The sequence below is a fragment of the Hyperolius riggenbachi genome, chromosome 8 (assembly GCF_040937935.1).
Source record: "Hyperolius riggenbachi isolate aHypRig1 chromosome 8, aHypRig1.pri, whole genome shotgun sequence".
Taxonomy (NCBI): Eukaryota; Metazoa; Chordata; class Amphibia; order Anura; family Hyperoliidae; genus Hyperolius; species Hyperolius riggenbachi.
The window spans coordinates 240,123,568-240,144,393 of NC_090653.1; the positions used below are offsets into that span (position 1 = coordinate 240,123,568).

Genomic DNA, 20,826 nt, shown 5'->3' on the forward strand with positions numbered 1-20,826 from the left:
GCCGTTCCAGGTCAAATGGGAGACAGTCATTATATAGTACACATTCCCTCATGTGTCTCCCGGCAATCAGAGCAGCACAGTCTGTCTTGGCCGCTCTCCCTGGCCTCACTCTCCTTACTTCTGGTGCTGTATCCCATAGCAGGGCTCACACTCGATCCAGCACACCTGTACATCATAAAACTATGAAAACTACAGGATTTCTATGTATAGAAATAGGGCTTTCTGTACCAGAGCAGTTATTAAGTTCAGAAATCGTACACAGCTGCTCCAAATTGTACTATATGAAAAAAATAAACTCTGTTGGGATAGCTAATCTTATTTCTTGACAAAGGGGACCGGATTGTCCCTGAAACGATTGTTGGTGTACGGTCAGATGTCTGTCAGTGTGTGATGGGACAATAAACGGACAATGTTCCTGATAAAGCCTGTGTGCGGACCCCACCTTTAATGATGCGGATTAATGTTGCCGCAGGTATCGTCTGAGCATGCCCAGTAGCACAAAGCCGCTCAGTATAGCTTTCTCCTCCATGGCTTTATGCTACTGGGCATGTACAGATCATAGTGGTACACATGCAGTGTAGCTGCGCTGTACTGGGACGAGAGTGCGGCCATAAAGAGGTTCTTAGCCAGCAGTGGTGGGGTGGATGAGCATATGGGAAGACTCTGGAGCATCCTACTACTTAGTTACAGATCTAACTTTCATTTTCCCCCCCTCATAGGTTTGCTTTTAGAAGTAAAGGTGTGATGGAGAGCGCTCAGGACTGCACACATTTGTAAGGGAAAACATTTTTTTTATAAGTACCATGTTGCCCAAAGTTTCTTCTGGATACCGTAACTATTCTACAATATATTTTAAAGGACATGACACAGTTTCTCATAGGGGTTGATTCACAAAACATACCCCATGAATTATCTCACCGTATTCTCGAGATAAATGAATAAGGAGAGATGTACCAGGAGAGACGGTGCATGAGGTAAAATAAAAAGGGGCCTGATCCAAGTCACATTTTCTCCAAGTTTTTTTCCTAGGTGAGTATGAGGTTGATTCACTACCGCTAACACAGCAAAACAGCGCTAATTAATGAACACGGCTTATGCCTAGTACACACCATACAGTTTTCTGATAGATTTTCTGTAAGATTTACCTGCCAGATGGATAATTTCCACCATGTTGGAAATTATCTATCTAACCATCTATCTGCCTAGCAATTAGGCATTGTTCTACGCAGCAGGACAGAAAATAATCTAATGCAGAAAATCTAACTGAAAAATCTAACAGAAAATGGTATGGTGTGAACTAGGCATTAGATTATTTTCTTAAAGGTGCGTACACACGCACTATTGCCGGCAACGACGGGTCCGCCGGACCCTCCCGCTTGGCGGATGTTCAGCCGACATTAGTGCGCGTGTACGTGCTGTCGGTGGACCGATAAGGCTGTTTCTGAACGCTGAGTGGATCGTTCAGAAACATCCTTATCAGTCCGCCCACAGCATGCACACACGCGCATACTGTTGGCTAAAGACCGCCCAGCGAGATGGTCCGGCGGACCCGTCGTTGCATTTAGTAGTGCGTGTGTACGCACCTGTAGAGACTGATCATTATCTCTATTGCATTGTCTTCTGGTTATCTCCTGCTGAGTAGAACAATACCTTATTGCTAGGCAGATAGATGGCTAGATAGATAATTTCCAACATGTTGGAAATTATCTATCTGGCAGGTAAATCTTACAGAAAATCTGATGCTTGGTACACACGTTTTTCATGCAATTTTGCGACCTGATCGTTCTTTCGGCACAATTCCGCACTCGATTCTTTTATTTTCATTCGTTTTTCTTATCTTTTTCCATTCACCGCTATGAGAAATCGAGCGCGGAGACGATCGGGAGCAATATTGGACATGACAGATTTTATTTATCTGATCCATCTATCGCATGGAAAATTGTACCATGTGTACCCTGCAAAACAGAAAATTGTATGGTGCGTACCTAGCCTAACTGATAACTCCGTGCACGCTATGTGCGCTAGTGGCAGCGTAGCATGCGTTACTTAGCAACGGATGATGCTTTCCCTTGCCTTGCGGTAGTGACTTATCGCTACCGCGATACTTCACTAGCAGCGGCCGTTCCCCCCCCCCCCCTTCCTTCTTTCCTGCAGGTCTGCTGCTTCTTGGTTCACCCTTCATCTCTCTCCCCTCTCACCCTTTTCTACAAACATGGAGTGGGTACAACTTAGGTCCTCACACCTGTCTACCGCTGGGTACAGTCCCAGACTAGCTATATGATCTTCAGTATCATCAAAATGGGTCCAAGATTTGTCCACATTTTGCTCAATGACCCAGACAGTTGGCACAGTCCTCTGGGTCACAAGGCCAATGACTAAAAAAAGGTGCATTTACCAGAGGTCCTCAAGTCTTGGGGGTCTCCTAATTGATGTTTTCAGGTACACTTTACCAGTTTCAGTGCTCTTTTTATGCTATAAATTTATACTATAAGATGTTCTGTGTCTGTAATGTTCAAAGACAAAAACCTTCAATAAACCTTTTGAACCACAAACGTTCTTTTATGTAACTAAGAGTAGTTACAGAAGTATTCGTTTTGGGCCAACATGTTCAGCGAATGCTCCAGCTCTCTCATGCTACGGACTGCAAACTTACAGCTGGATAAAATTACCCAGGCAAAACAAGCATCCGAATAAGAAACTCCATTAAGAAAAAATATATTTTCCCAGATTGCCATGCATAACAATACGCTGATACATAAAAGGTGAAAGGAAACCACTGAGTCAGGACACAGCAGAAGTTCCCAAGCACAGAGCAGCTGTAAACACACCTCTGGCCAGAGGAGAGTCCTGCAGATAAATCTCCCCGCAGTCATGACGGGACAGCTGCAAGATCTTCCCTGACAGCAATACAATATGGAACAGCTTATGTCTGCTCCAAGGGGGATAACCCAACTAGAATCATGGATCTATGAGGGAGTGCATAACCTTCCCAACCACAATTGAATTAAATGCAATCCTATTAAACAGGATTCCCTAACTGTGGACCGCTACATCCACTAGAGGGCAGCAAAGGACAACGCAGCCACAGCAGCCTAATTAGCATTTTTTTCTGGCATTTTACAATAGCAGGGGATTCAGATACAGCTTTTTATAAGTCACATGACCTGATGAGACTGGGCAAAGTGTAAAGTAAATCCTCAGAGGAGTCAATAATGGAGGTTATGCCCTATAAAATGAGTCACACATCGACTCCACCTGGACGAGCCGCATAGACATAATAACTGAGTTTATTTTGAAGTGAACTCATCCTGCCTTGCAAAAAGTTATGTTAAAGTGGACCTGAACTCTTGCACAGGACAAAGTAAAACCTAGAAAAATGCACCCTGTATGTATTTAGAGAGTTTAGCCTGTCTAATACCCCCTCATTTGTTTCTAATCGCTGCTGTAATTTTATCTCTCAGCTGTGTCAGCTTAGAAATCTCCTCTGCTATGGCAGAGCTGCTAATTTGTAAACACAGGATGTTAACCGTAGGTCTGCTTCCATGAAAGCAGGCAGTAGACAACCTGCAGATTTATTGCAGGATTTGTATCAGCAGTAACAAAGAAATGGTTATTATGCAGTTGCATATCTTTTAGAGCTGAGATGAAGTTCTGACTTTAAAACTGGTCTTCAATGACAGGGAGGCCCTCTTCTAAGGAAAACTGAAATCTGGGCAATACGCAATGTTAGGTAGCATCCTGTGACAAGGGTGGGGTGGGGGTTTCTGGTCACTTCATTCACCTCCTTGGCAGGGAAACTACACACTAGATCGAATTCAGCCAAGATAGCCCCAAGGATGTAGTTTGTGTACAACTGCCCCTTAAAACTCAGTATGCCGGATCTTTACACAACAGCAATAAATGAGTTCCACTCCTTACCCCACCCATAGGAAGCTAGTCTATCTTGTGCTGCCTCCGCATCAGTTTTCCTATCTCCATAACAATGCAGCTGAGTGATGTGTCTATACAAGCTCATTACCGGAACTACCAACCATCGGGATCTGGACCAAGAGTTGCCAAATGTATTTTGTTATCTAAGAGTAAAATGGACACTTTTTTGTCAGTTTTACTGCATTGCAAAACTGACTGATGATGGTTCCTATTTTATACATATGAGCCGTTTACACTTGTCAGTCTGCAAAGGATCTATTGGACACTTTTGTGCCGTCCAAGATAATCCTGGACATGTGGATGCGTTTCCCATATAGCCCATGGTCTGCCCCAGGATCCAGCCAGACCACAGCGGACCATCAGAGGGGACACTACACTGACTGCACGTGATCCGGCTGCAAGTGGGAACTGAGCCTTAGGCTAGGATCACACTTGTACATGCAGAAAACCATCAGCTTTCTGCATTTATCAAGTGGGTTTTTATGCGTTTGCATTTTTTAATCAGTATTCATATTTAACAAGAAAGGAAAATAATTTTCAAATTTATTTTTTACCTTATTTGGTAAAAAACCCATGCGAAACACATGCGTTTTTTGTTTACTAAAGGAAAGCATAGCATGCAGAACGTATGCAAAAAGAATGAACTTGTTGAGCGTTTTTGAAAACGCATCTAGAAACGCATTGAAAAACGCATACCAATGTAATTTTTGTGCAACCCTTTAGGCCTCGTTCACATTATGCTTATGGAGGTGCGTTGGGGACGCAAGCTCACCCGATCGCATGCCATCCGCGTTGCCCAGTGCTGTGCTGCTGATCCCATTCATTACAGCGAATAGGATCAGCAATGCGCTTTTGCAAAAATGCGTGCAGCAGTGCGATAGCTGAACGTCAGAAGAGCTGTTTATGCACTTCTGATGTTCTTGCTGATCGCATGCTATACGCTCTGCCAAAATGCACAGGGCAGCGTGCATAGTGTGAACCGACGGCTGGGTTCACACATACAAAGTGTACAGTTTCGTTCCTGTCTACCTTACTACAACACCATAGCTACACCACAGCTACCTAGCTACCAAAGATAAATGCACAAAGTAATGAGGGACAGCCCTGCCCCTTTAGTCATCAAAGATAAATTCAATAAATCAGAACTACTTGGTTGCATTTATCTATGATGACTATTTAAAGGGGGGGGGGGGGGGGGGGCTGCCCCTCACTACTATGTACTTTTATCTTTGATGACTATTTAACCACTTCAGCCTACAGGCCATTTTACCTTGAACGCCAAAAGCCATTTTCAAATGTCAGGGCTCCTCTGATTCATTTGGCCATAACTTATCACTGCTTCTCACACAAATTAGGCATTTTGTGGGCAATACTTGTTTTTCGTAATTACTTTATTTTCTACTAGCTGATGACCCAGCGTTGCCCGGGTATGTATTTGGCTGGTGTTGGCTCCGCCCACTTTTTCTAACCCTAACACTCAATTACTCAATGACTAACTTTGTGAGCTTTGGCATTAATAATTTGCACTGAAATTAAACACATCTGATTGGCTGTGGCTCCACCCCCTTTTAAGGCTCATGCTATTAACAGTGCAAGAATGGCAGCAATTAAATATCCCCCTAGAAAATCAATAGGTGAATTTTGATTGGCTTTTGTAGGCTCCACCCACTTTTCTAACTTTTATCCAAACTTTTGCATTTATAATATTAGTGAGATGCATTTTTTTGGGCAAAAACAAGGGGAAAAAAAGAAAAAATACACTATTTCTCCAATTCCATCTTCTATAGTTTTACTATAAATAAAACCCACCAATTTTATTTGCCCATTAGTCCCAGTTATCACGACATTTAAATTACGTTCCTAGTACAATGTATGGTGGCAATATAATATTTGGAAGTAAAGGTGTATTTTTTCTGTTTTGGGTTTTTTTTTTGTATACGGTCAATTGCAAGACCTTATGTTCAGAAATAAGAGTAATACACCCTTATGACATACATATTAAAAAATTTTTTTTTTTATGGATATTTGTTTTAAATATTAACTTTTTTTTTTTAAATGTGATTGTTTGGTAACTGGGACGGGGGGCTTAGAAAGGATTAATTGTATTATTTTGTTATTATAAATTTATGTGGTGTATATATATATATATATATATATATATATATATATATATATATATATATATATATATATATATATGCATCCAGTTAGACTTGAGCGGTGTCTATTTTAGATAGACTGAAGTGGTTAAAGGGGGGCTGTCCCTCGTTACTTTGGTTTTATTGGCTTTACTGTTTGAAGAATTTGAAGAAGAGCAAGACAGTGGGCTGTCCCTGTGGCCATTTTTATTGACCGAGTGTCATTTTAATGGCGTTCTAATAAAGAGCTAATTTTTATCGAGGTGGTGCCACTCTTACTGGATAGTTTGGATAATTTATATTCATGTGCTCACAACTACTAACAATAAAGGGTTTTTGCATTTAAATTATCATTTTCCATATAGGTGTAACCAGAATCCATCCATGAGCATTAGGGATGTGTGACAATGAACTGGTGGGAGGAATCTCTTACCCTGAGTCCTATTTGCCCCTGAGTTCCAGGTAAACCAGGCACCCCAGTGTTTCCTCGCTTCCCAGACAATCCATCAGGGCCAAATTCTCCATCATCTCCTTGCTCCCCCTAGAATGAAACGTTTAATGATGATCTGAAAGACTCCCTGTAATTTGTACCTACACACAGCCTGAGTGTTCCAAGTCTCACCTTGATTCCCGGGCTGCCGTCCTTTCCTGGTGTTCCATCGGGTCCAGCAGGGCCTTCTGAACCTTGTCTTCCTACCACACCACGAGGACCAGTCATTCCAACAGCTCCCTGAGAATACACACATCCAGTTAGAGTTCCACTTTTAGCCCTTAAATTATAAGCTGATGGACGCAAGTGATAAGTGATGGACGCAAAACTGAAAAAATGCACCTTTATTTCCAAATAAAATATTGGTGCCATACATTGTGATAGGGACATAATTTAAACGGTGTAATATCCAGGACAAATAAAATACATAGGTTTTAATTATGGTAGCATGTATTATTTTAAAGCTATAATGGCCCGAAAACTGAGAAATAATGAATTTTGGGCTGTGGAGTCGGAGTTGGAGTCGGGGGAATTTTGGGCACCCGGAGTCGGAGTCGTGGTTTCAGAAACTGAGGAGTCGGAGTCAGGAGTCGGAGTCGCATGATTTTTGTACAAAATCCACAGCCCTGTTAAGTATTAGACTAAGGAGTCGGAGTCGAGGAGTCGGAGTCTGAGCAATTTTGGGTACCCGGAGTCGGATTCGTGGTTTCAGAAACTGAGGAGTCGGAGTCGGAAGATTTTTGTACCGACTCCACAGCCCTGGAATTGTTTCCATTTTTTTCTTAATAATCCTGTGAAAATGCATTTAAATAAAAAAACATTCTTAGCAAAATATACCACCCAAAGAAAGCCTAATTGGTGGCTGAAAAAACAAGATATAGATCAATTCATTGTGATAATTAGTGATAAAGTTATTGGTGAATGAATGGGAGGTGAAAATTGCTCTAATGCATAAGGTGAAAAATACCCACAGGCTGAAATGGTTAACATACTGTGCACGCAAGAGGACTAACAGACAACACATTCAAAACAATTACAAGTCTATCAAACAACTGGTACACATGCACCAACTGCATGATATCATACCAACATAGATCCGACAGTTGGATTGATCAAACCTCCTGTTATCAGTTGCTCATCAAGTTGTTTGCACACGTACACATGCCTGATTATCATCCAACAGACTAAAGGTGGCCATACACTGGTCGATTTGCCATCAGATCGACCAACAGATAGATCCCTCTCTGATCGAATCTGATCATAGAGGGATCGCATGGCTGTCTTTACTGCAAACAGATTGTGAATCGATTTCAGCATGAAATCGATTCACCATTTGTGGAGCTGCCGCTGTCCCCCCTGCATGCATTACTTGATCCGGCCGGCGCAAGTCCCCCGGTCTCCGCTGTCTTCTTCTTCGCTCTGGGCTCCAGGTTCACTGTACTTCCTGTCCGGGGAAGTTTAAACAGTAGAGGGCACGCCACTATTTAAACTTCCTGTCTGGACAGGAAGAAGTGAAGCCTGCCAGAGCCCAGCGGAGAAGGAACAGCGGTGACAGCGGGGATACGCGCCGGCCGGATCAGGTAATGTATTGCCGCTAGCGTCGGGCATTCGAACGCCGCTATCGACGCACTCTCGACCCGCCGGCGATCGAGCAAAATCTTTTCTGCATGGACGGATCGACGGGAACAATCAATTTCTGACAGAAATCGATCGTTCGGTCAGCGTTTGCGCAACGATTTCACAGCAGATTCGATCACAGTGATCGAATCTGCTTTGTATTGGCGGGAAAATCGTTAGGTGTATGGGCCCCTTTAAAGTCAGATTATAATCAGGCTGCAAGTTGGTCCGTGTGTACTTAGCTATAGACCCTTGAAAGACATCCATGGCTACAATTACTAGGTAATACCTAATGATGTTGATCCAGGGATTTTATCTGATTGCCATCTGGAGTCGGGAAGGAATTTTTCCCTTTAGGGGCTAATTGGACCATGCCTTGTAAGGGTTTTTTCGCCTTCCTCTGGATCAACAGGGATATGGGAGGGAGCAGGCTGGTGTTGTACTTTATACTGGTTGAACTCGATGGACGTATGTCTTTTTTCAACCAAAATAACTATGTAACTATGTAACCCTAAACAAGCATGCAGATCAGATGTTTGACTTGATTAGCCGCATGCTTGATTCAGGTGAGTGATTCAGACATTACTAGTGCCAGAAAGATCAGCAGGGCACCAGGCAACTGTTATTGTTTAAAGGGAAACAGACATGGCAGGCTCCATATCCTCACTTAAGGCATCCTTTAATGTACTCCATTATACACTTATATCTGGGGTCCCATAAAAAAAAAAAAAAAAAAAAAAAAAGGCTTCCAAATTTCACCATAAGGTACAAATACTGTTATCACACCCCACAGAGATATCTGGCCCGCCTTCTTGTACAGTGCCCTATGGTGTAAAGTACTGTGCGCACGGGTACAGCTTGTGGCCTTAAAGAGGAACTCCAGTGAAAATAATGTAATAAAAAAGTGTTTTTTACAATAATTACGTATAAATAATTTAGTCAGTGTTTGCCCATTGTAAAATCTTTTAAATCCCTGATTTACATTTTGACATTTATTATTTGGTGACATTTTTTCTGCTGGCAGGTGATGTAGCTGCTGCTTGCTGTTTTGGCAGTTGGAAACAGCTGTAAACAACTATTTCCCACAATGCAGCAAGGTTCACAGACAGGAAACTGCCAAGAGTACGTACGTTTCTTGTGGGAGGGGTTTCACCACAATATCAGCCATACAGCGCCCCCTGATGGTCTGTTTGTGAAAAGGAATAGATTTCTCATGTAAAAGGGGGTATCAGCTACTGATTGGGATAAAGTTCAATTCTTGGTCGGAGTTTCTCTTTAAGGTATGTACACACATCCTGATTTTCAGCCCAACTTGTCGTTTGAACGACAAGTTGGACGTGTGTACGCACAGTCGAGCGAATGATAACAGCCGCTTTGCCCGATCCGCTTGGCGGATCAGTTGGACCAACTGTCGTTCAAATGACTGTCAGGTCTATACGTGTGTGCAAACGACTTCAAGTCTAATAGACGTTCAAACATACAGTCATTTGATCAGTCATTTAATTTAATTTCTAGTCCATTGTTCTATCCAGTCCATTGTCTGTTATCAAGTTGGTTAAATGACATGTAAATTAGGATATCAGCCGGTTTGGTGGTCAGTGTGTACAGGACTTTGAACGACTTCTTGTTTGCACTTCAAGTCGTTTAAACGACAATCCGGTGTGAAGTTGGACGTGTGTACGCACCTTTAGCCATCCTGAGCAACGTCAACCAGCATAGTAGATAAGGGGCTTAATTCACTAAGGTAAATAGCATGCCTTATCAAAGCTAGCACGCCTTATCAGAGTAGCATAGCAAGCGCTACTAACCCGCAGGGGCTCAGGGCAGGACGAGTGGAGCTCTCATCATTGGCAATTAGCGCGCATAAGTTCGCTATGCTACTCTACGAGTTAAAAAGGCTTCTGGGGTGGGGGATGCTAAAGAACCAGAACTGGGCAGCAGTGGTGGATTGTGGGAAGAGGACATGGGGGAGTTGGCAGAGCAAGTGTATACAGTACATAGGCTGCTGTGGAGATGTGTTTGTGAACATTAGGCACCAGGGGGCCCTTAAATCTCTTCCAAGGGCACAAAATTAGCAAATCGTCATTAGGTACATTATTGATGAGGAAGCCATTTAATGCTGACTTCATGTATTTATTTACTTTGGCCAATGAAACCAAGCTTGGGACATTCATAGATACTTACAGGCGGTCCTCGCGCACCGGCTTCCCCTGCTTTTCCTGGCTTTCCCTTCATTCCCTAGAAGACAAAAGCGAAATGAACTAAGATTAGATTACTGTCACAGCTGACTGAACATTTACATTGTGTTCCCATCTAATAGACGTGACAAGGACAACTAGTTCCTCGAGTCCCAATGCCAACACTGGCTGGCCAAAGCTTACCATCTAGTCCTGGCATAGGAAGAGCACACAGACCTTCTGAATTAGTTAATCGGCTCCCTTCATTACAGAGCTTCTGGTTTCAGCCACACAATTTACAGTGGCTTGCATTGTGTTCCACTCCTAGAAGGTCAGTTCTCAGCGCTCTCAGCACACCACCCTGATACATGGGCCGATTTATTTATATATGCGACTGGTATGACATCCTTATACTTTCTATCATGAATAATAGCTATGCTAGCACTGTGGCTCAATAAAGTGGGACTTCCATTACAGGAATGGGACAGCACAGCTTTCAGTGCTACTTAAAGGGGCAATGTGGCGAACAATTGTAAAATTTTAAATGTGTGCAAACATAGACAAATAAGAAATACATTTTTACAGCTTAGAATTAGACATAAATTACTTTTCTCCTATGTTGCTGCCACTTACAGTTGATATTAGAAATCTGACAGAAGCGACAGGTTTTGGACTAGTCCATCTCTTCATAGGGGATTCTCAGCAAGGCTTTTATTCTTGATAAAGATATTCCCTAAAAAGGATTTAAACAATGATGCTGGCCAGCTTCCCTGCTCGCTACACAGTTTTTTGGCAGTTGGACAGAGCAACTGCCATTCACTAAGTGCTTTTGAAAATAAATAAATCCCTGAGAATCCCCGATAAATAGATGGACTAGTCCAAAACCTGTCACTTCTGTCAGATTTCTACTACCTACTGTAAGTGACAGCAATATAGGACAAAAGTAATTTATGGGTCATTTTACTCTGGAAAACACGTAATTCTTATTTGTTTTAGAATTTTTCGCCATAGTGCCCCTTTAATTGAAATATAACAACCTATTATTAACCCTCTAGGAGCCGAATAAAGGAAACCGTTATTTGGCTGCAGGGCCAAATGTTTCCCACACCTTCCCCAGCCTGGCAGGGTATGCAAAGATCCGGACGTCTGGATCGGCAGCTTCTTCCTCCACCATGAAGGCAATGTACTCCCGGATATGTCTTCTTGGTTAAGATCACATGATATGACGTGATCGCGGATCCAGGAGACCATGTCAGCATTACAGCACAATCCAATGGTGGAAGTCTCTTCCATCAACCCTCTACCACCAGCAGGTGGTGCTGTACCGCTGACACGGTCTCCTGGACCCCGATCACATATTATATCATGTGATCGGATGTGATCGGGACCCAGAAGACCAGACGGAAGTTCAGACCCGGTGGTGGAAGAAGTCGTCCATAACATGTAACTATAACTACTCTCTGCCACCCTCTCGTTTAGCTGCACTAGGCAGCCACACGAGATATGCCAACAGCAGCTCACACTGCACCAGCACCAAAATGCTGTTTGAAGCTGCTAATGGGTTAAATCTTGTGAGTATTTTTTGTCCATAAACTACTTCACACAAGTCTTTAGTTTCACTGTCTGACAGTTACTACTCCTTGCACGAGTTCTGAATGCTGCAGGTCAGAAGAACACAACTCTAGCTGATCTACTCTAATTGCTTTCTATTTAATGCCCTTCAAAACAGACCTTTAGTTACCTTCCTGACCTTCCAAAAGATAGAGATTTTCAATTTATTCAAAGAAAATTCATTTAGTAGCTTATCAGGAACTTGGTCAGGAGACTGGTTGCAATCATGTATCAGTTGTGCTTCCTGTTTTAGCCTACACAGGAAGCGGCAATGAGACATGATTGGGATAAACAAAAAAAAAATCACAAATCAGTCACCTATTCAAATTGTGCACATGCTGCTCCATTAGGCTACATTCATAGTGGTACGTTGCGGTGCTGCATAATCGCCCCTTTGTAACATGAATTACCGCACTGCAATGCACCACCAATAGCAATGCTCATAGTGTACTATCCACCACACAGACCAAACATGGGTTTTTTTGTGAACAGTTCCTTTGTTATTTATTCTTCAGTCACAGAAATGTCTTCAAAATTGCAGACAAGACGTATAGGTACACTTTCAGAGTTCCAAATCACATAAAAAGTCTGCCTGACACGTGTTTCACGGCCAAAAGCCGCTTCCTCAGCGGCACACTGTATACAAACATCAAACGTGGACCAAGGAATTGTGTAGCCACAATCTGTGTTCTATTAGAAGTGTTCAACGCACATGGAATTGTCTTTAAACACTTCTTTCTTATAGAACTAGACTATTTTGGGGTAAAAAAAAGTGCATTTTAGTCAATAAAATTTTGCAATATGGTGAATTGAGAGCTATTTTGATTGTAGAGTATTAAGTATCCAGTTGTTTGTATAATTAGGCTAATCTAGACCCGCATATGGCTACTTTCAGTATCCAATCTCCTAGATCAGATTATTTCTTCCATTTTCTACACAGAACTAGATAGGTCTAATTGTGAAGGGCAATATCGACAATTTAATTCCATATTCTCAGTTTCAACCATTAAGATGCAGCATTTTCAGCCAAGAGAACTTCTCATCCATAAGGTTCCAATTCTGTCCAATTACAATAAGATAACTCATCCAGCATGCCCCCCTCGGAGCTTCACGCAAGCTTGGAAAGATTGTAAATAAAAAAGATGAATGTAGGATAAAGACTTGCCATAAACATGATATGTAGTGTGTGCTCCCACAAGAGGAGATATCACAGACTAATTTATGGCATATATTTCAGACTGCATTTACTGATGTGTCTTTATACACACACACCATTCAGGTTTACCTATCTTATGTCAAACGTACTGCTCTATGCTATACTTACAGGGACATGTAGGATGTCCTGCATTATACCTGTAGACTTTCCTCTGTTCAGACCAATGTTATGCACATTGTCTTAAACTATGACAGGTCCTATCGAGATCCCAAATAAAGCACACCACAGCCAAGAGGACTATGTAGATAAATGGAGGAATGAAATAAAACAGTTACAAAAGCTCACCATATACCAGTCCATACAGCGAGAATATAAAATGGCCCCATACCTGGAAAATCTCCAAAACTTTCAAGAGAGGAAAATCCTGAGCGTCTACAGACTGAGTGCTCACAACCTCCAAATTCAGTCTGGGAGACAGACAGACGTACAAACCCAGGGAGGAGAAACTATGCCAACACTGTGAGCAGAAAACCCTCGAGGACGAGAATCACTTCCTGCTGCACTGCCCCAAATATGCTGCAACCAGGGAAACCTTCTTTAAAGAGACTCCGTAACAAAAATTACAACGTTTTTTTCTACCATCCTACAAGTTCCTAAACCTTTTCTAATGTGTTCTGGCTTACTGCAGCACTTTGTACTATCACTGTCTCTGTAATAAATCAATGTATCTTTCCCCTGTCAGACTTGTCGGCCTGTGTCTGGAAGGCTGCCAACTCTTCCGTGCTGGTCTGTTATGCACTTCCCCCTCTATGCACACTTCAGTGTGTGAGTTATTTACATAAGCCTGCAGCGTCTCTGCTATCTTATCAGTGATAGAAGAGAGCTGGATAAAAATCCTCCTCTGTTAGGCTGTGAAAGGAGCTGGATTGTCACATACTGAAGAATTACAGACAGGAAGAAATGATCAGCATCACAGTCTGTCAATAGTATTCCGTGCATGAGAGCTAAAGGGGACAGAAGGTAAACACACAAGTGATCTCTTGAGATACAAAAGGAAAGCTCTATACAGCCTGCTTGTGTATGGATGTATTTTCTATGTGTGGACATACTGTACATCAACCTACTTCCTGTTTTGGTGACCATTTTGTTTGTTTATAAACAAACTTTTTAAAACTGTTTTTGACTACTTTTAATGCGGCGGGGAGCGGCGAAATTGTGACAGAGGGGAATAGGAGATGTCCCCTAACGCACTGGTATGTTTTCTTTTGTGCGATTTTAACAATACAGATTCTCTTTAAGAAATTGATGGAACTATTTCCAGACTTTCACACATTAGAGGATGAGAGAAAACTCTACATTCTACTAGGAGAAGAAGGAACCACAGTGACAATCGCTGCACAAATGAACTATAAACCTTAAAATATACATGAACTGCTTACCCTTTGTGCCCCAACCCGACCGTTCCATGTCCCCCATTCCCCCCTGCTTTGGCAATGCCTGTATGAATCTTGGTCATACCAATAAAGCTTTATTTGATTTGAATTAAGATCCCAGCCTCCCTTTCCTAGCTGTTATATTGTAAGTGGATGCAGCACCTCTTGTAAGACTATTTGCATATAGGCTGCTAATCCAGAAGTGAAGGAACATGCAGAACATACCAGAGCGCCTTTGGATCCCTTTAAGCCCTGAAAACCTGGTGGCCCTGGATGTCCCTGCAAAAAAAAAATATACATAGTACAATATTAATGATGTATCAAAAAGTACACAGTCTTTAAAGGGAATCTAAAGTGAAAATAAACTTATGATATAATGATTTGTATGTGTAGTACATCTAAGAAATAAAACATTAACAGCAGAGATATGAGTCTAATATTGTTTCCAGTACAGCAAATGTTAAGAAACTCCAGTTGATCTCTAAGCAAAAGAGCTTATCTGAGCTCCACAACTTGCAGAAACCTCTGTTTTCTGAAGCTTATTATCTCAAGTGTCTATCACTGTATTTTGCTTTTTCTGCAGAGTAAAGTTGAAAAGTTCACTAGCCTGCTCTGTGAAATCATTTACAATGCTGAGTGTAGTGTGTAAATTGCAAATATTAGAGAATGATGCAATGTTATAAAAAAAAAACCTATATAACTGAAAAAAATGAGACTATTTTCCTTGCTACTAATGCTCTTTTAATTATCCATACTACACATACAATTGATTATATTATAATTTTTTTTATCGCTTCAGTGTCACTTTAAAGAAAACCTGTAGCTAAAAAAAAGTTCCCCTGCTAGATACTCACCTCGGGTGGGGGAAGTCTCCGGATCCTATCGAGGCTTCCCCCGTCCTCCTGTGTCCCACGGCGGTCTCGCTGTGCCCCTCTGAACAGCGGGGATGTAAATATTTGCCTTCCCGGCTCAAGTGCAGGCACAGTATCGGCTCTCCACTCGAAAATAGGCGGAGATAGCCGATCGCTGTCGGTCCGCTCTACTGCGCAGGCGCAAGTCTCCTGCGCCTGTGTAGTAGAGCAGACCCGACAGAGATAGGCTATTTCCGCCTATCTCCGTACTGAGAGCCGCAACAGCGCCCCCGCTAGAGCCAGGAAAGGTAAATATATCAAGGCTTTGACAAGTCAGGCTTGTCGAGCCTGGATTGTGGGACACTTCGGGGGGGGGGGGGGGGGGGGGGGGGGAGGTGTCAGCGCTGGATTGCCTGCAGCTACAGGGATGGGGGACGCCTCATTGGGACCCTGAGGCTTTCCCCTCCCGAGGCGAGTACCCCCCAGGGGACTTTTTTTTTTTATTACAGAGTCTCTTTGAAGGTAATATTTTTTTTTGTTTTTACTATCTTTAGGTAGTGGTGGATTGGATAAAATGATCACGCTCTGCGAGGTTCCTCTTGTTTTTGGGCGTCTCTTCTGTAGATTTTGCATATGTTGGGAGACAAGAAAAATATGTATCCTTAATGGTGTTCCACTTCACCAATAGTAACCATATTTAAAATACAAGGTATAAATCAGAAAAATAAGCCTTAAAATTGTTTATTGCACTATACTAATTACAATAGGCTGATTTTTATGGATGGGTATCAGGTTGAAGAATTGTAAGCTTTTTGTACTTTTTTTGCACCTTTTTGGAATATTAAAAGATAATGCTCATTTTCAGCATTGGTTTCCTGAAATATTTTTCTGATTTATACCTATCCTTGTATTTAAATATGTCTCTTCTGTGGAGGCCGCCCTCACTTTCTGACTTAGGCCAGGTTCTCACATAAATCTCGGTTTTGCATCAGTTTTCTATCAGTTTTACCTGACTGGACCAGAAATGTGCGCCTTTTACAGTGGAGGAAATAATTATTTGACCCCTCACTGATTTTGTAAGTTTGTCCAATGACAAAGAAATGAAAAGTCTCAGAACAGTATCATTTCAATGGTAGGTTTATTTTAACAGTAGCAGATAGCACATCAAAAGGAAAATCGAAAAAAATAACCTTAAATAAAAGATAGCAACTGATTTGCATTTCATTGAGTGAAATAAGTTTTTGAACCCTCTAACAATAAAAGACTTAATACTTAGTGGAAAAACCCTTGTTTGCAAGCACAGAGGTCAAACGTTTCTTGTAATTGATGACCAAGTTTGCACACATTTTAGGAGGAATGTTGGTCCACTCCTCTTTGCAGATCATCTCTAAATCCCTAAGGTTTCGAGGCTGTCTCTGTGCAACTCTGAGCTTGAGCTCCCTCCATAGGTTTTCTATTGGATTAAGGTCCGGAGACTGACTAGGCCACTCCATGACCTTAATGTGCTTCTTCTTGAGCCACTCCTGTGTTGCCTTTGCTGTATGTTTTGGGTCATTGTCGTGCTGGAACACCCATCCACGACCCATTTTCAGTTTCCTGGCAGAGGGAAGGAGGTTGTCGTTCAGGATTTCACGATACATGGATCCGTCCATTTTCCCGTTAATGCGATTAAGTTGTCCTGTGCCCTTAGCAGAAAAACACCCCCAAAGCAAAATGTTTCCACCCCCATGCTTGACGGTGGGGACGGTGTTTTGGGGGTCATAGGCAGCATTTTTCTTCCTCCAAACACAGCGAGTTGAGTTAATGCCAAAGAGCTCTATTTTGGTCTCATCAGACCACAGCACCTTCTCCCAGTCACTCACAGAATTATTCAGGTGTTCATTGGCAAACTTCAGACGGGCCTGCACATGTGCCTTCTTGAGCAGGGGGACCTTGCGAGCCCTGCAGGATTTTAATCCATTGCGGTGTAATGTGTTTCCAATGGTTTTCTTGGTGACTGTGGTCCCTGCTAATTTGAGGTCATTCACTAACTCCTCCCGTGTAGTTGTAGGATGCTTTTTCACCTTTCTCAGAACCATTGGTACCCCACGAGGTGAGATCTTGCGTGGAGCCCCAGAGCGAGGTCGATTGATGGTCATTTTGTGCTCCTTCCATTTTCGAACAATCGCACCAACAGTTGTCACCTTCTCTCCCAGCTTCTTGCTAATGGTTTTGTAGCCCATTCTAGCCTTGTGCAGGTCTACAATTTTGTCTCTGACATCCTTGGACAGCTCTTTGGTCTTTCCCATGTTGGAGAGTTTGGAGTCTGCTTGATTGATTGATTCTGTGGACAGGTGTCTTTTATACAGGTGACTTGTTAAGACAGGTGTCCTTAATGAGGGTGACTAATTGAGTAGAAGTGTCTAACCACTCTGTGGGAGCCAGAACTCTTAATGGTTGATAGGGGTTCAAAAACTTACTTCACTCAATGAAATGCAAATCAGTTGCTATCTTTTATTTAAGGTTATTTTTTCGATTTTCCTTTTGATGTGCTATCTGCCACTGTTAAAATAAACCTACCATTGAAATGATACTGTTCTGAGACTTTTCATTTCTTTGTCATTGTACAAACTTACAAAATCAGTGAGGGGTCAAATAATTATTTCCTCCACTGTATGTGTGACCACAGCATAGAAACACATACAAAACAGACAGGACTGGTCTGGAAATGTACAGATTTATGTGTGAACACAGCCATAGAAAGACATACAAAACTGCTGTCAACTGCCAAAAACTGACAGGACAGGATCTGTAAAAAATCTCTCTAGGGGATACTTACCTCGGGAGGGGGAAGCCTCTGGATCCTAACGAGGCTTCCCCCATCCTTCTCCGCCCTCCATTAGCCTGCCCAGCTCCCCTGAAGTGCGGTGAGGTAAATAATTACCTACCGTGATCCTGCACAGGCGCACTAACTGCTCTTCCTTCGGGTTAAGGCGGAAATAGTCGAACCTGATCGATCTACTTTACTGCAAAGGGACGAGTCCTTTTGCACCGGTGCAGTAGAGCGAATACGATCGGGTTCGGCTATTTTCGCCTAGCCCGAACGAAGAGCCATTGGTGCGCCTGCGCTGGATCCCGGAGAGGTAAATATATCTATACTAGTCAAGCTTGTTGGGGGACGATTCGGGGGAGCCAGCACTGGATTCCCTGAAGCTACAGGGATGGTGGAAACCTCATTGGGACCCTGAGGCTTCCCCTTCCAGAGGTAAGTATCCCCCAGAGGGTTATTTTTTTTATTACAGAGTCTCTTTAAGGGACACAGAATAATGCTAGAGAAAATGCCCCAAATGTAGAAATCTTATCCATCACATGACCCAGTGACACATGGGCTCCCCAATTCTAGTTATGGAGGCTGCTCTTAGCTGTATATAGGCAAGGGTGGCTTATCACACAGTTCACAATACAGTTTACATATCAGTCGACTCTGAATTGATTTTTGCATTCGGAGCATGGAGGCACATCGGTCAGATCAATGAGTGAGGGTGAATCGCATAGGATATCACTTGTAGTGTGTGGGTCACTAGTCGATCAACTTTTGATCAAACATACTGAAGTCAACCGTCCAATGAAATCGATCGCTTTGTCAATTGAATCATAATCGCTAGATGTATCGCTAGACCTTATGACTTCTAGGGTCAAAAAACAACAAAAACAAAACAAAAAACAAAGTTAATTTCTTACCGGTAATCCCTGTTGTCCTGCCTTTCCTCTGGGGCCATCTGGTCCATCTTGTCCCTGTATATATACAGATATACAGTTAATGACAGAAGTAAGCATGAAGCACTATTTCTGCGGTATGTACTCTGCAAAGGACTAAGTAGAATAACTGTAACAGGGAAGTTACTGTAAGTGAAGATGGAGATGCTATACATGGAGGAGGGTAACTGCAAAATGTGGGGCTACATCCATGGCAATCTTTGCTGTACATGGAAATAGGTGGTTTATTTACTTGTAATAAATAATAGTATTTTCAGAAGAGCCAATCACTCAAAAATGCCATTATTTTAACCTCATCAGCACTTTTATGAATGTGTCAATAGGGCCAGTACATCATTTATTTTTTTTGCTAACAGCGTACTGTCCCCCTTTTTTGGTAGCCCCTAAATGTGGTTTTGTGGATTACTAAAATGAATGAACATTTCGCTCTGCACTGTTCAATTAGCTCAACGACAAATCTTTCTCTATGGGGTACAAACGCTAAGCTAAGGTCTTGTATTTCAAAACCGCCAGGAATCCAACAGGAAAATGTGAATCAGAGCGAAGACACAAAACCACTCAATGACGGTATGTAAAAATCACGCATACATTTTCAACAGATTAAGAGACTTGAGAAAGCATAGGCATTGGGGCAACTGCGTGAGAAACCTAATGCTGCTAATCTACATGTAATTTCTGTAAATTGAGATATCCAAGATTAATTGGAAAAAGGGGATCAGTTTGTTACACAACTTACAGAGTTTGTTTAAACATTTTGAGCCCAAAGACAGAGGCAGCAATCCATCGGTATTAAGACCGAATAAGCTCTGTTTTTATGAGCATGCGTTACGCAAAATATGTATAATATTCAGTACAATCTGATTCACAGCATAGCCTTCCTGCAGCTCTCAAACTATTAAAGAGTAACTCTACTTTTAAAGGATAAACAAACTTATGCTGCTCTCTGGTCAATAATGCTGTTATACTTATACCGGATTGTCCGCCGTATAAGACGCACTTTTTCTCATTTAAAAATGGGGGGAAAAGTCACTGCGTCTTATACGGCAAAGGCAGGGAATCCCCGACTTACGATCGCCCGCCGTTACAAACCACCGACCCGCCACATCATCGGGGATTCCCTGCATAGTCCCAGCCGCATGTCTGTTACTCTGGTGTGCCGTGTTCCCCCCTTCTGTCACCCGTGTGGCTGCTCTGTCCAGCCCCGTATTCTGTGTCTCCGCTCCTGTGTATAATGTCCCCCCTTCCTTCCCATGTGGCCGCTTTGTCAAACACCCTCCCCCCCCCAGTCGGTGTCTCCCCGTGCCTGTTAAATGTAGTGCCAGCCAGCGTGTCCGGACAGCGGCGATCCCTGGGCGACATGGATGCAGTAAGATGCGCTGGCTGGCACTACATTTAACAGGCACGGGGGGGGGGGGGGGGACCGACTAGGGGGCGGGACAAAGCGGGCACACAGGACAGAAGGGGGGACATTATACACAGGAGTGGAGACACAGAATACGGGGCTGAACAGAGCGGCCACACGGGATAGAAAGGGGGACATTAATACATATGAGCAGAGACTAGGGACAGACAGACAACACGGGGAACAGAAGGGGGGGACATGTATTACACAGGGAGACACAGACAAGGGGGCTGGACAGAAGCTACACAGGGTTCAGGAGGGGGGG

General features: G+C 42.7%; 1 protein-coding gene across 6 annotated transcripts in view; it reads right to left on the bottom strand.

The window, feature by feature from the left end:
* Positions 1-20,826, bottom strand: part of COL27A1 (collagen type XXVII alpha 1 chain) — a 728,465-nt gene that overhangs the window by 61,682 nt on the left and 645,957 nt on the right. For 5 of the 6 annotated variants that reach the window (XM_068248437.1, XM_068248438.1, XM_068248436.1 and 2 more), the window contains 5 exons: positions 19,124-19,177; positions 14,778-14,831; positions 10,360-10,413; positions 6,691-6,798; positions 6,502-6,609 (listed from right to left, as the gene is read on the bottom strand). In XM_068248437.1, the coding sequence (XP_068104538.1) occupies positions 6,502-6,609; positions 6,691-6,798; positions 10,360-10,413; positions 14,778-14,831; positions 19,124-19,177 (378 nt within the window). Of the gene's footprint in view, positions 1-6,501; positions 6,610-6,690; positions 6,799-10,355; positions 10,414-14,777; positions 14,832-19,123; positions 19,178-20,826 lie in introns of all 6 variants that reach the window. The other variant, XM_068248434.1, reaches the window with a different exon arrangement.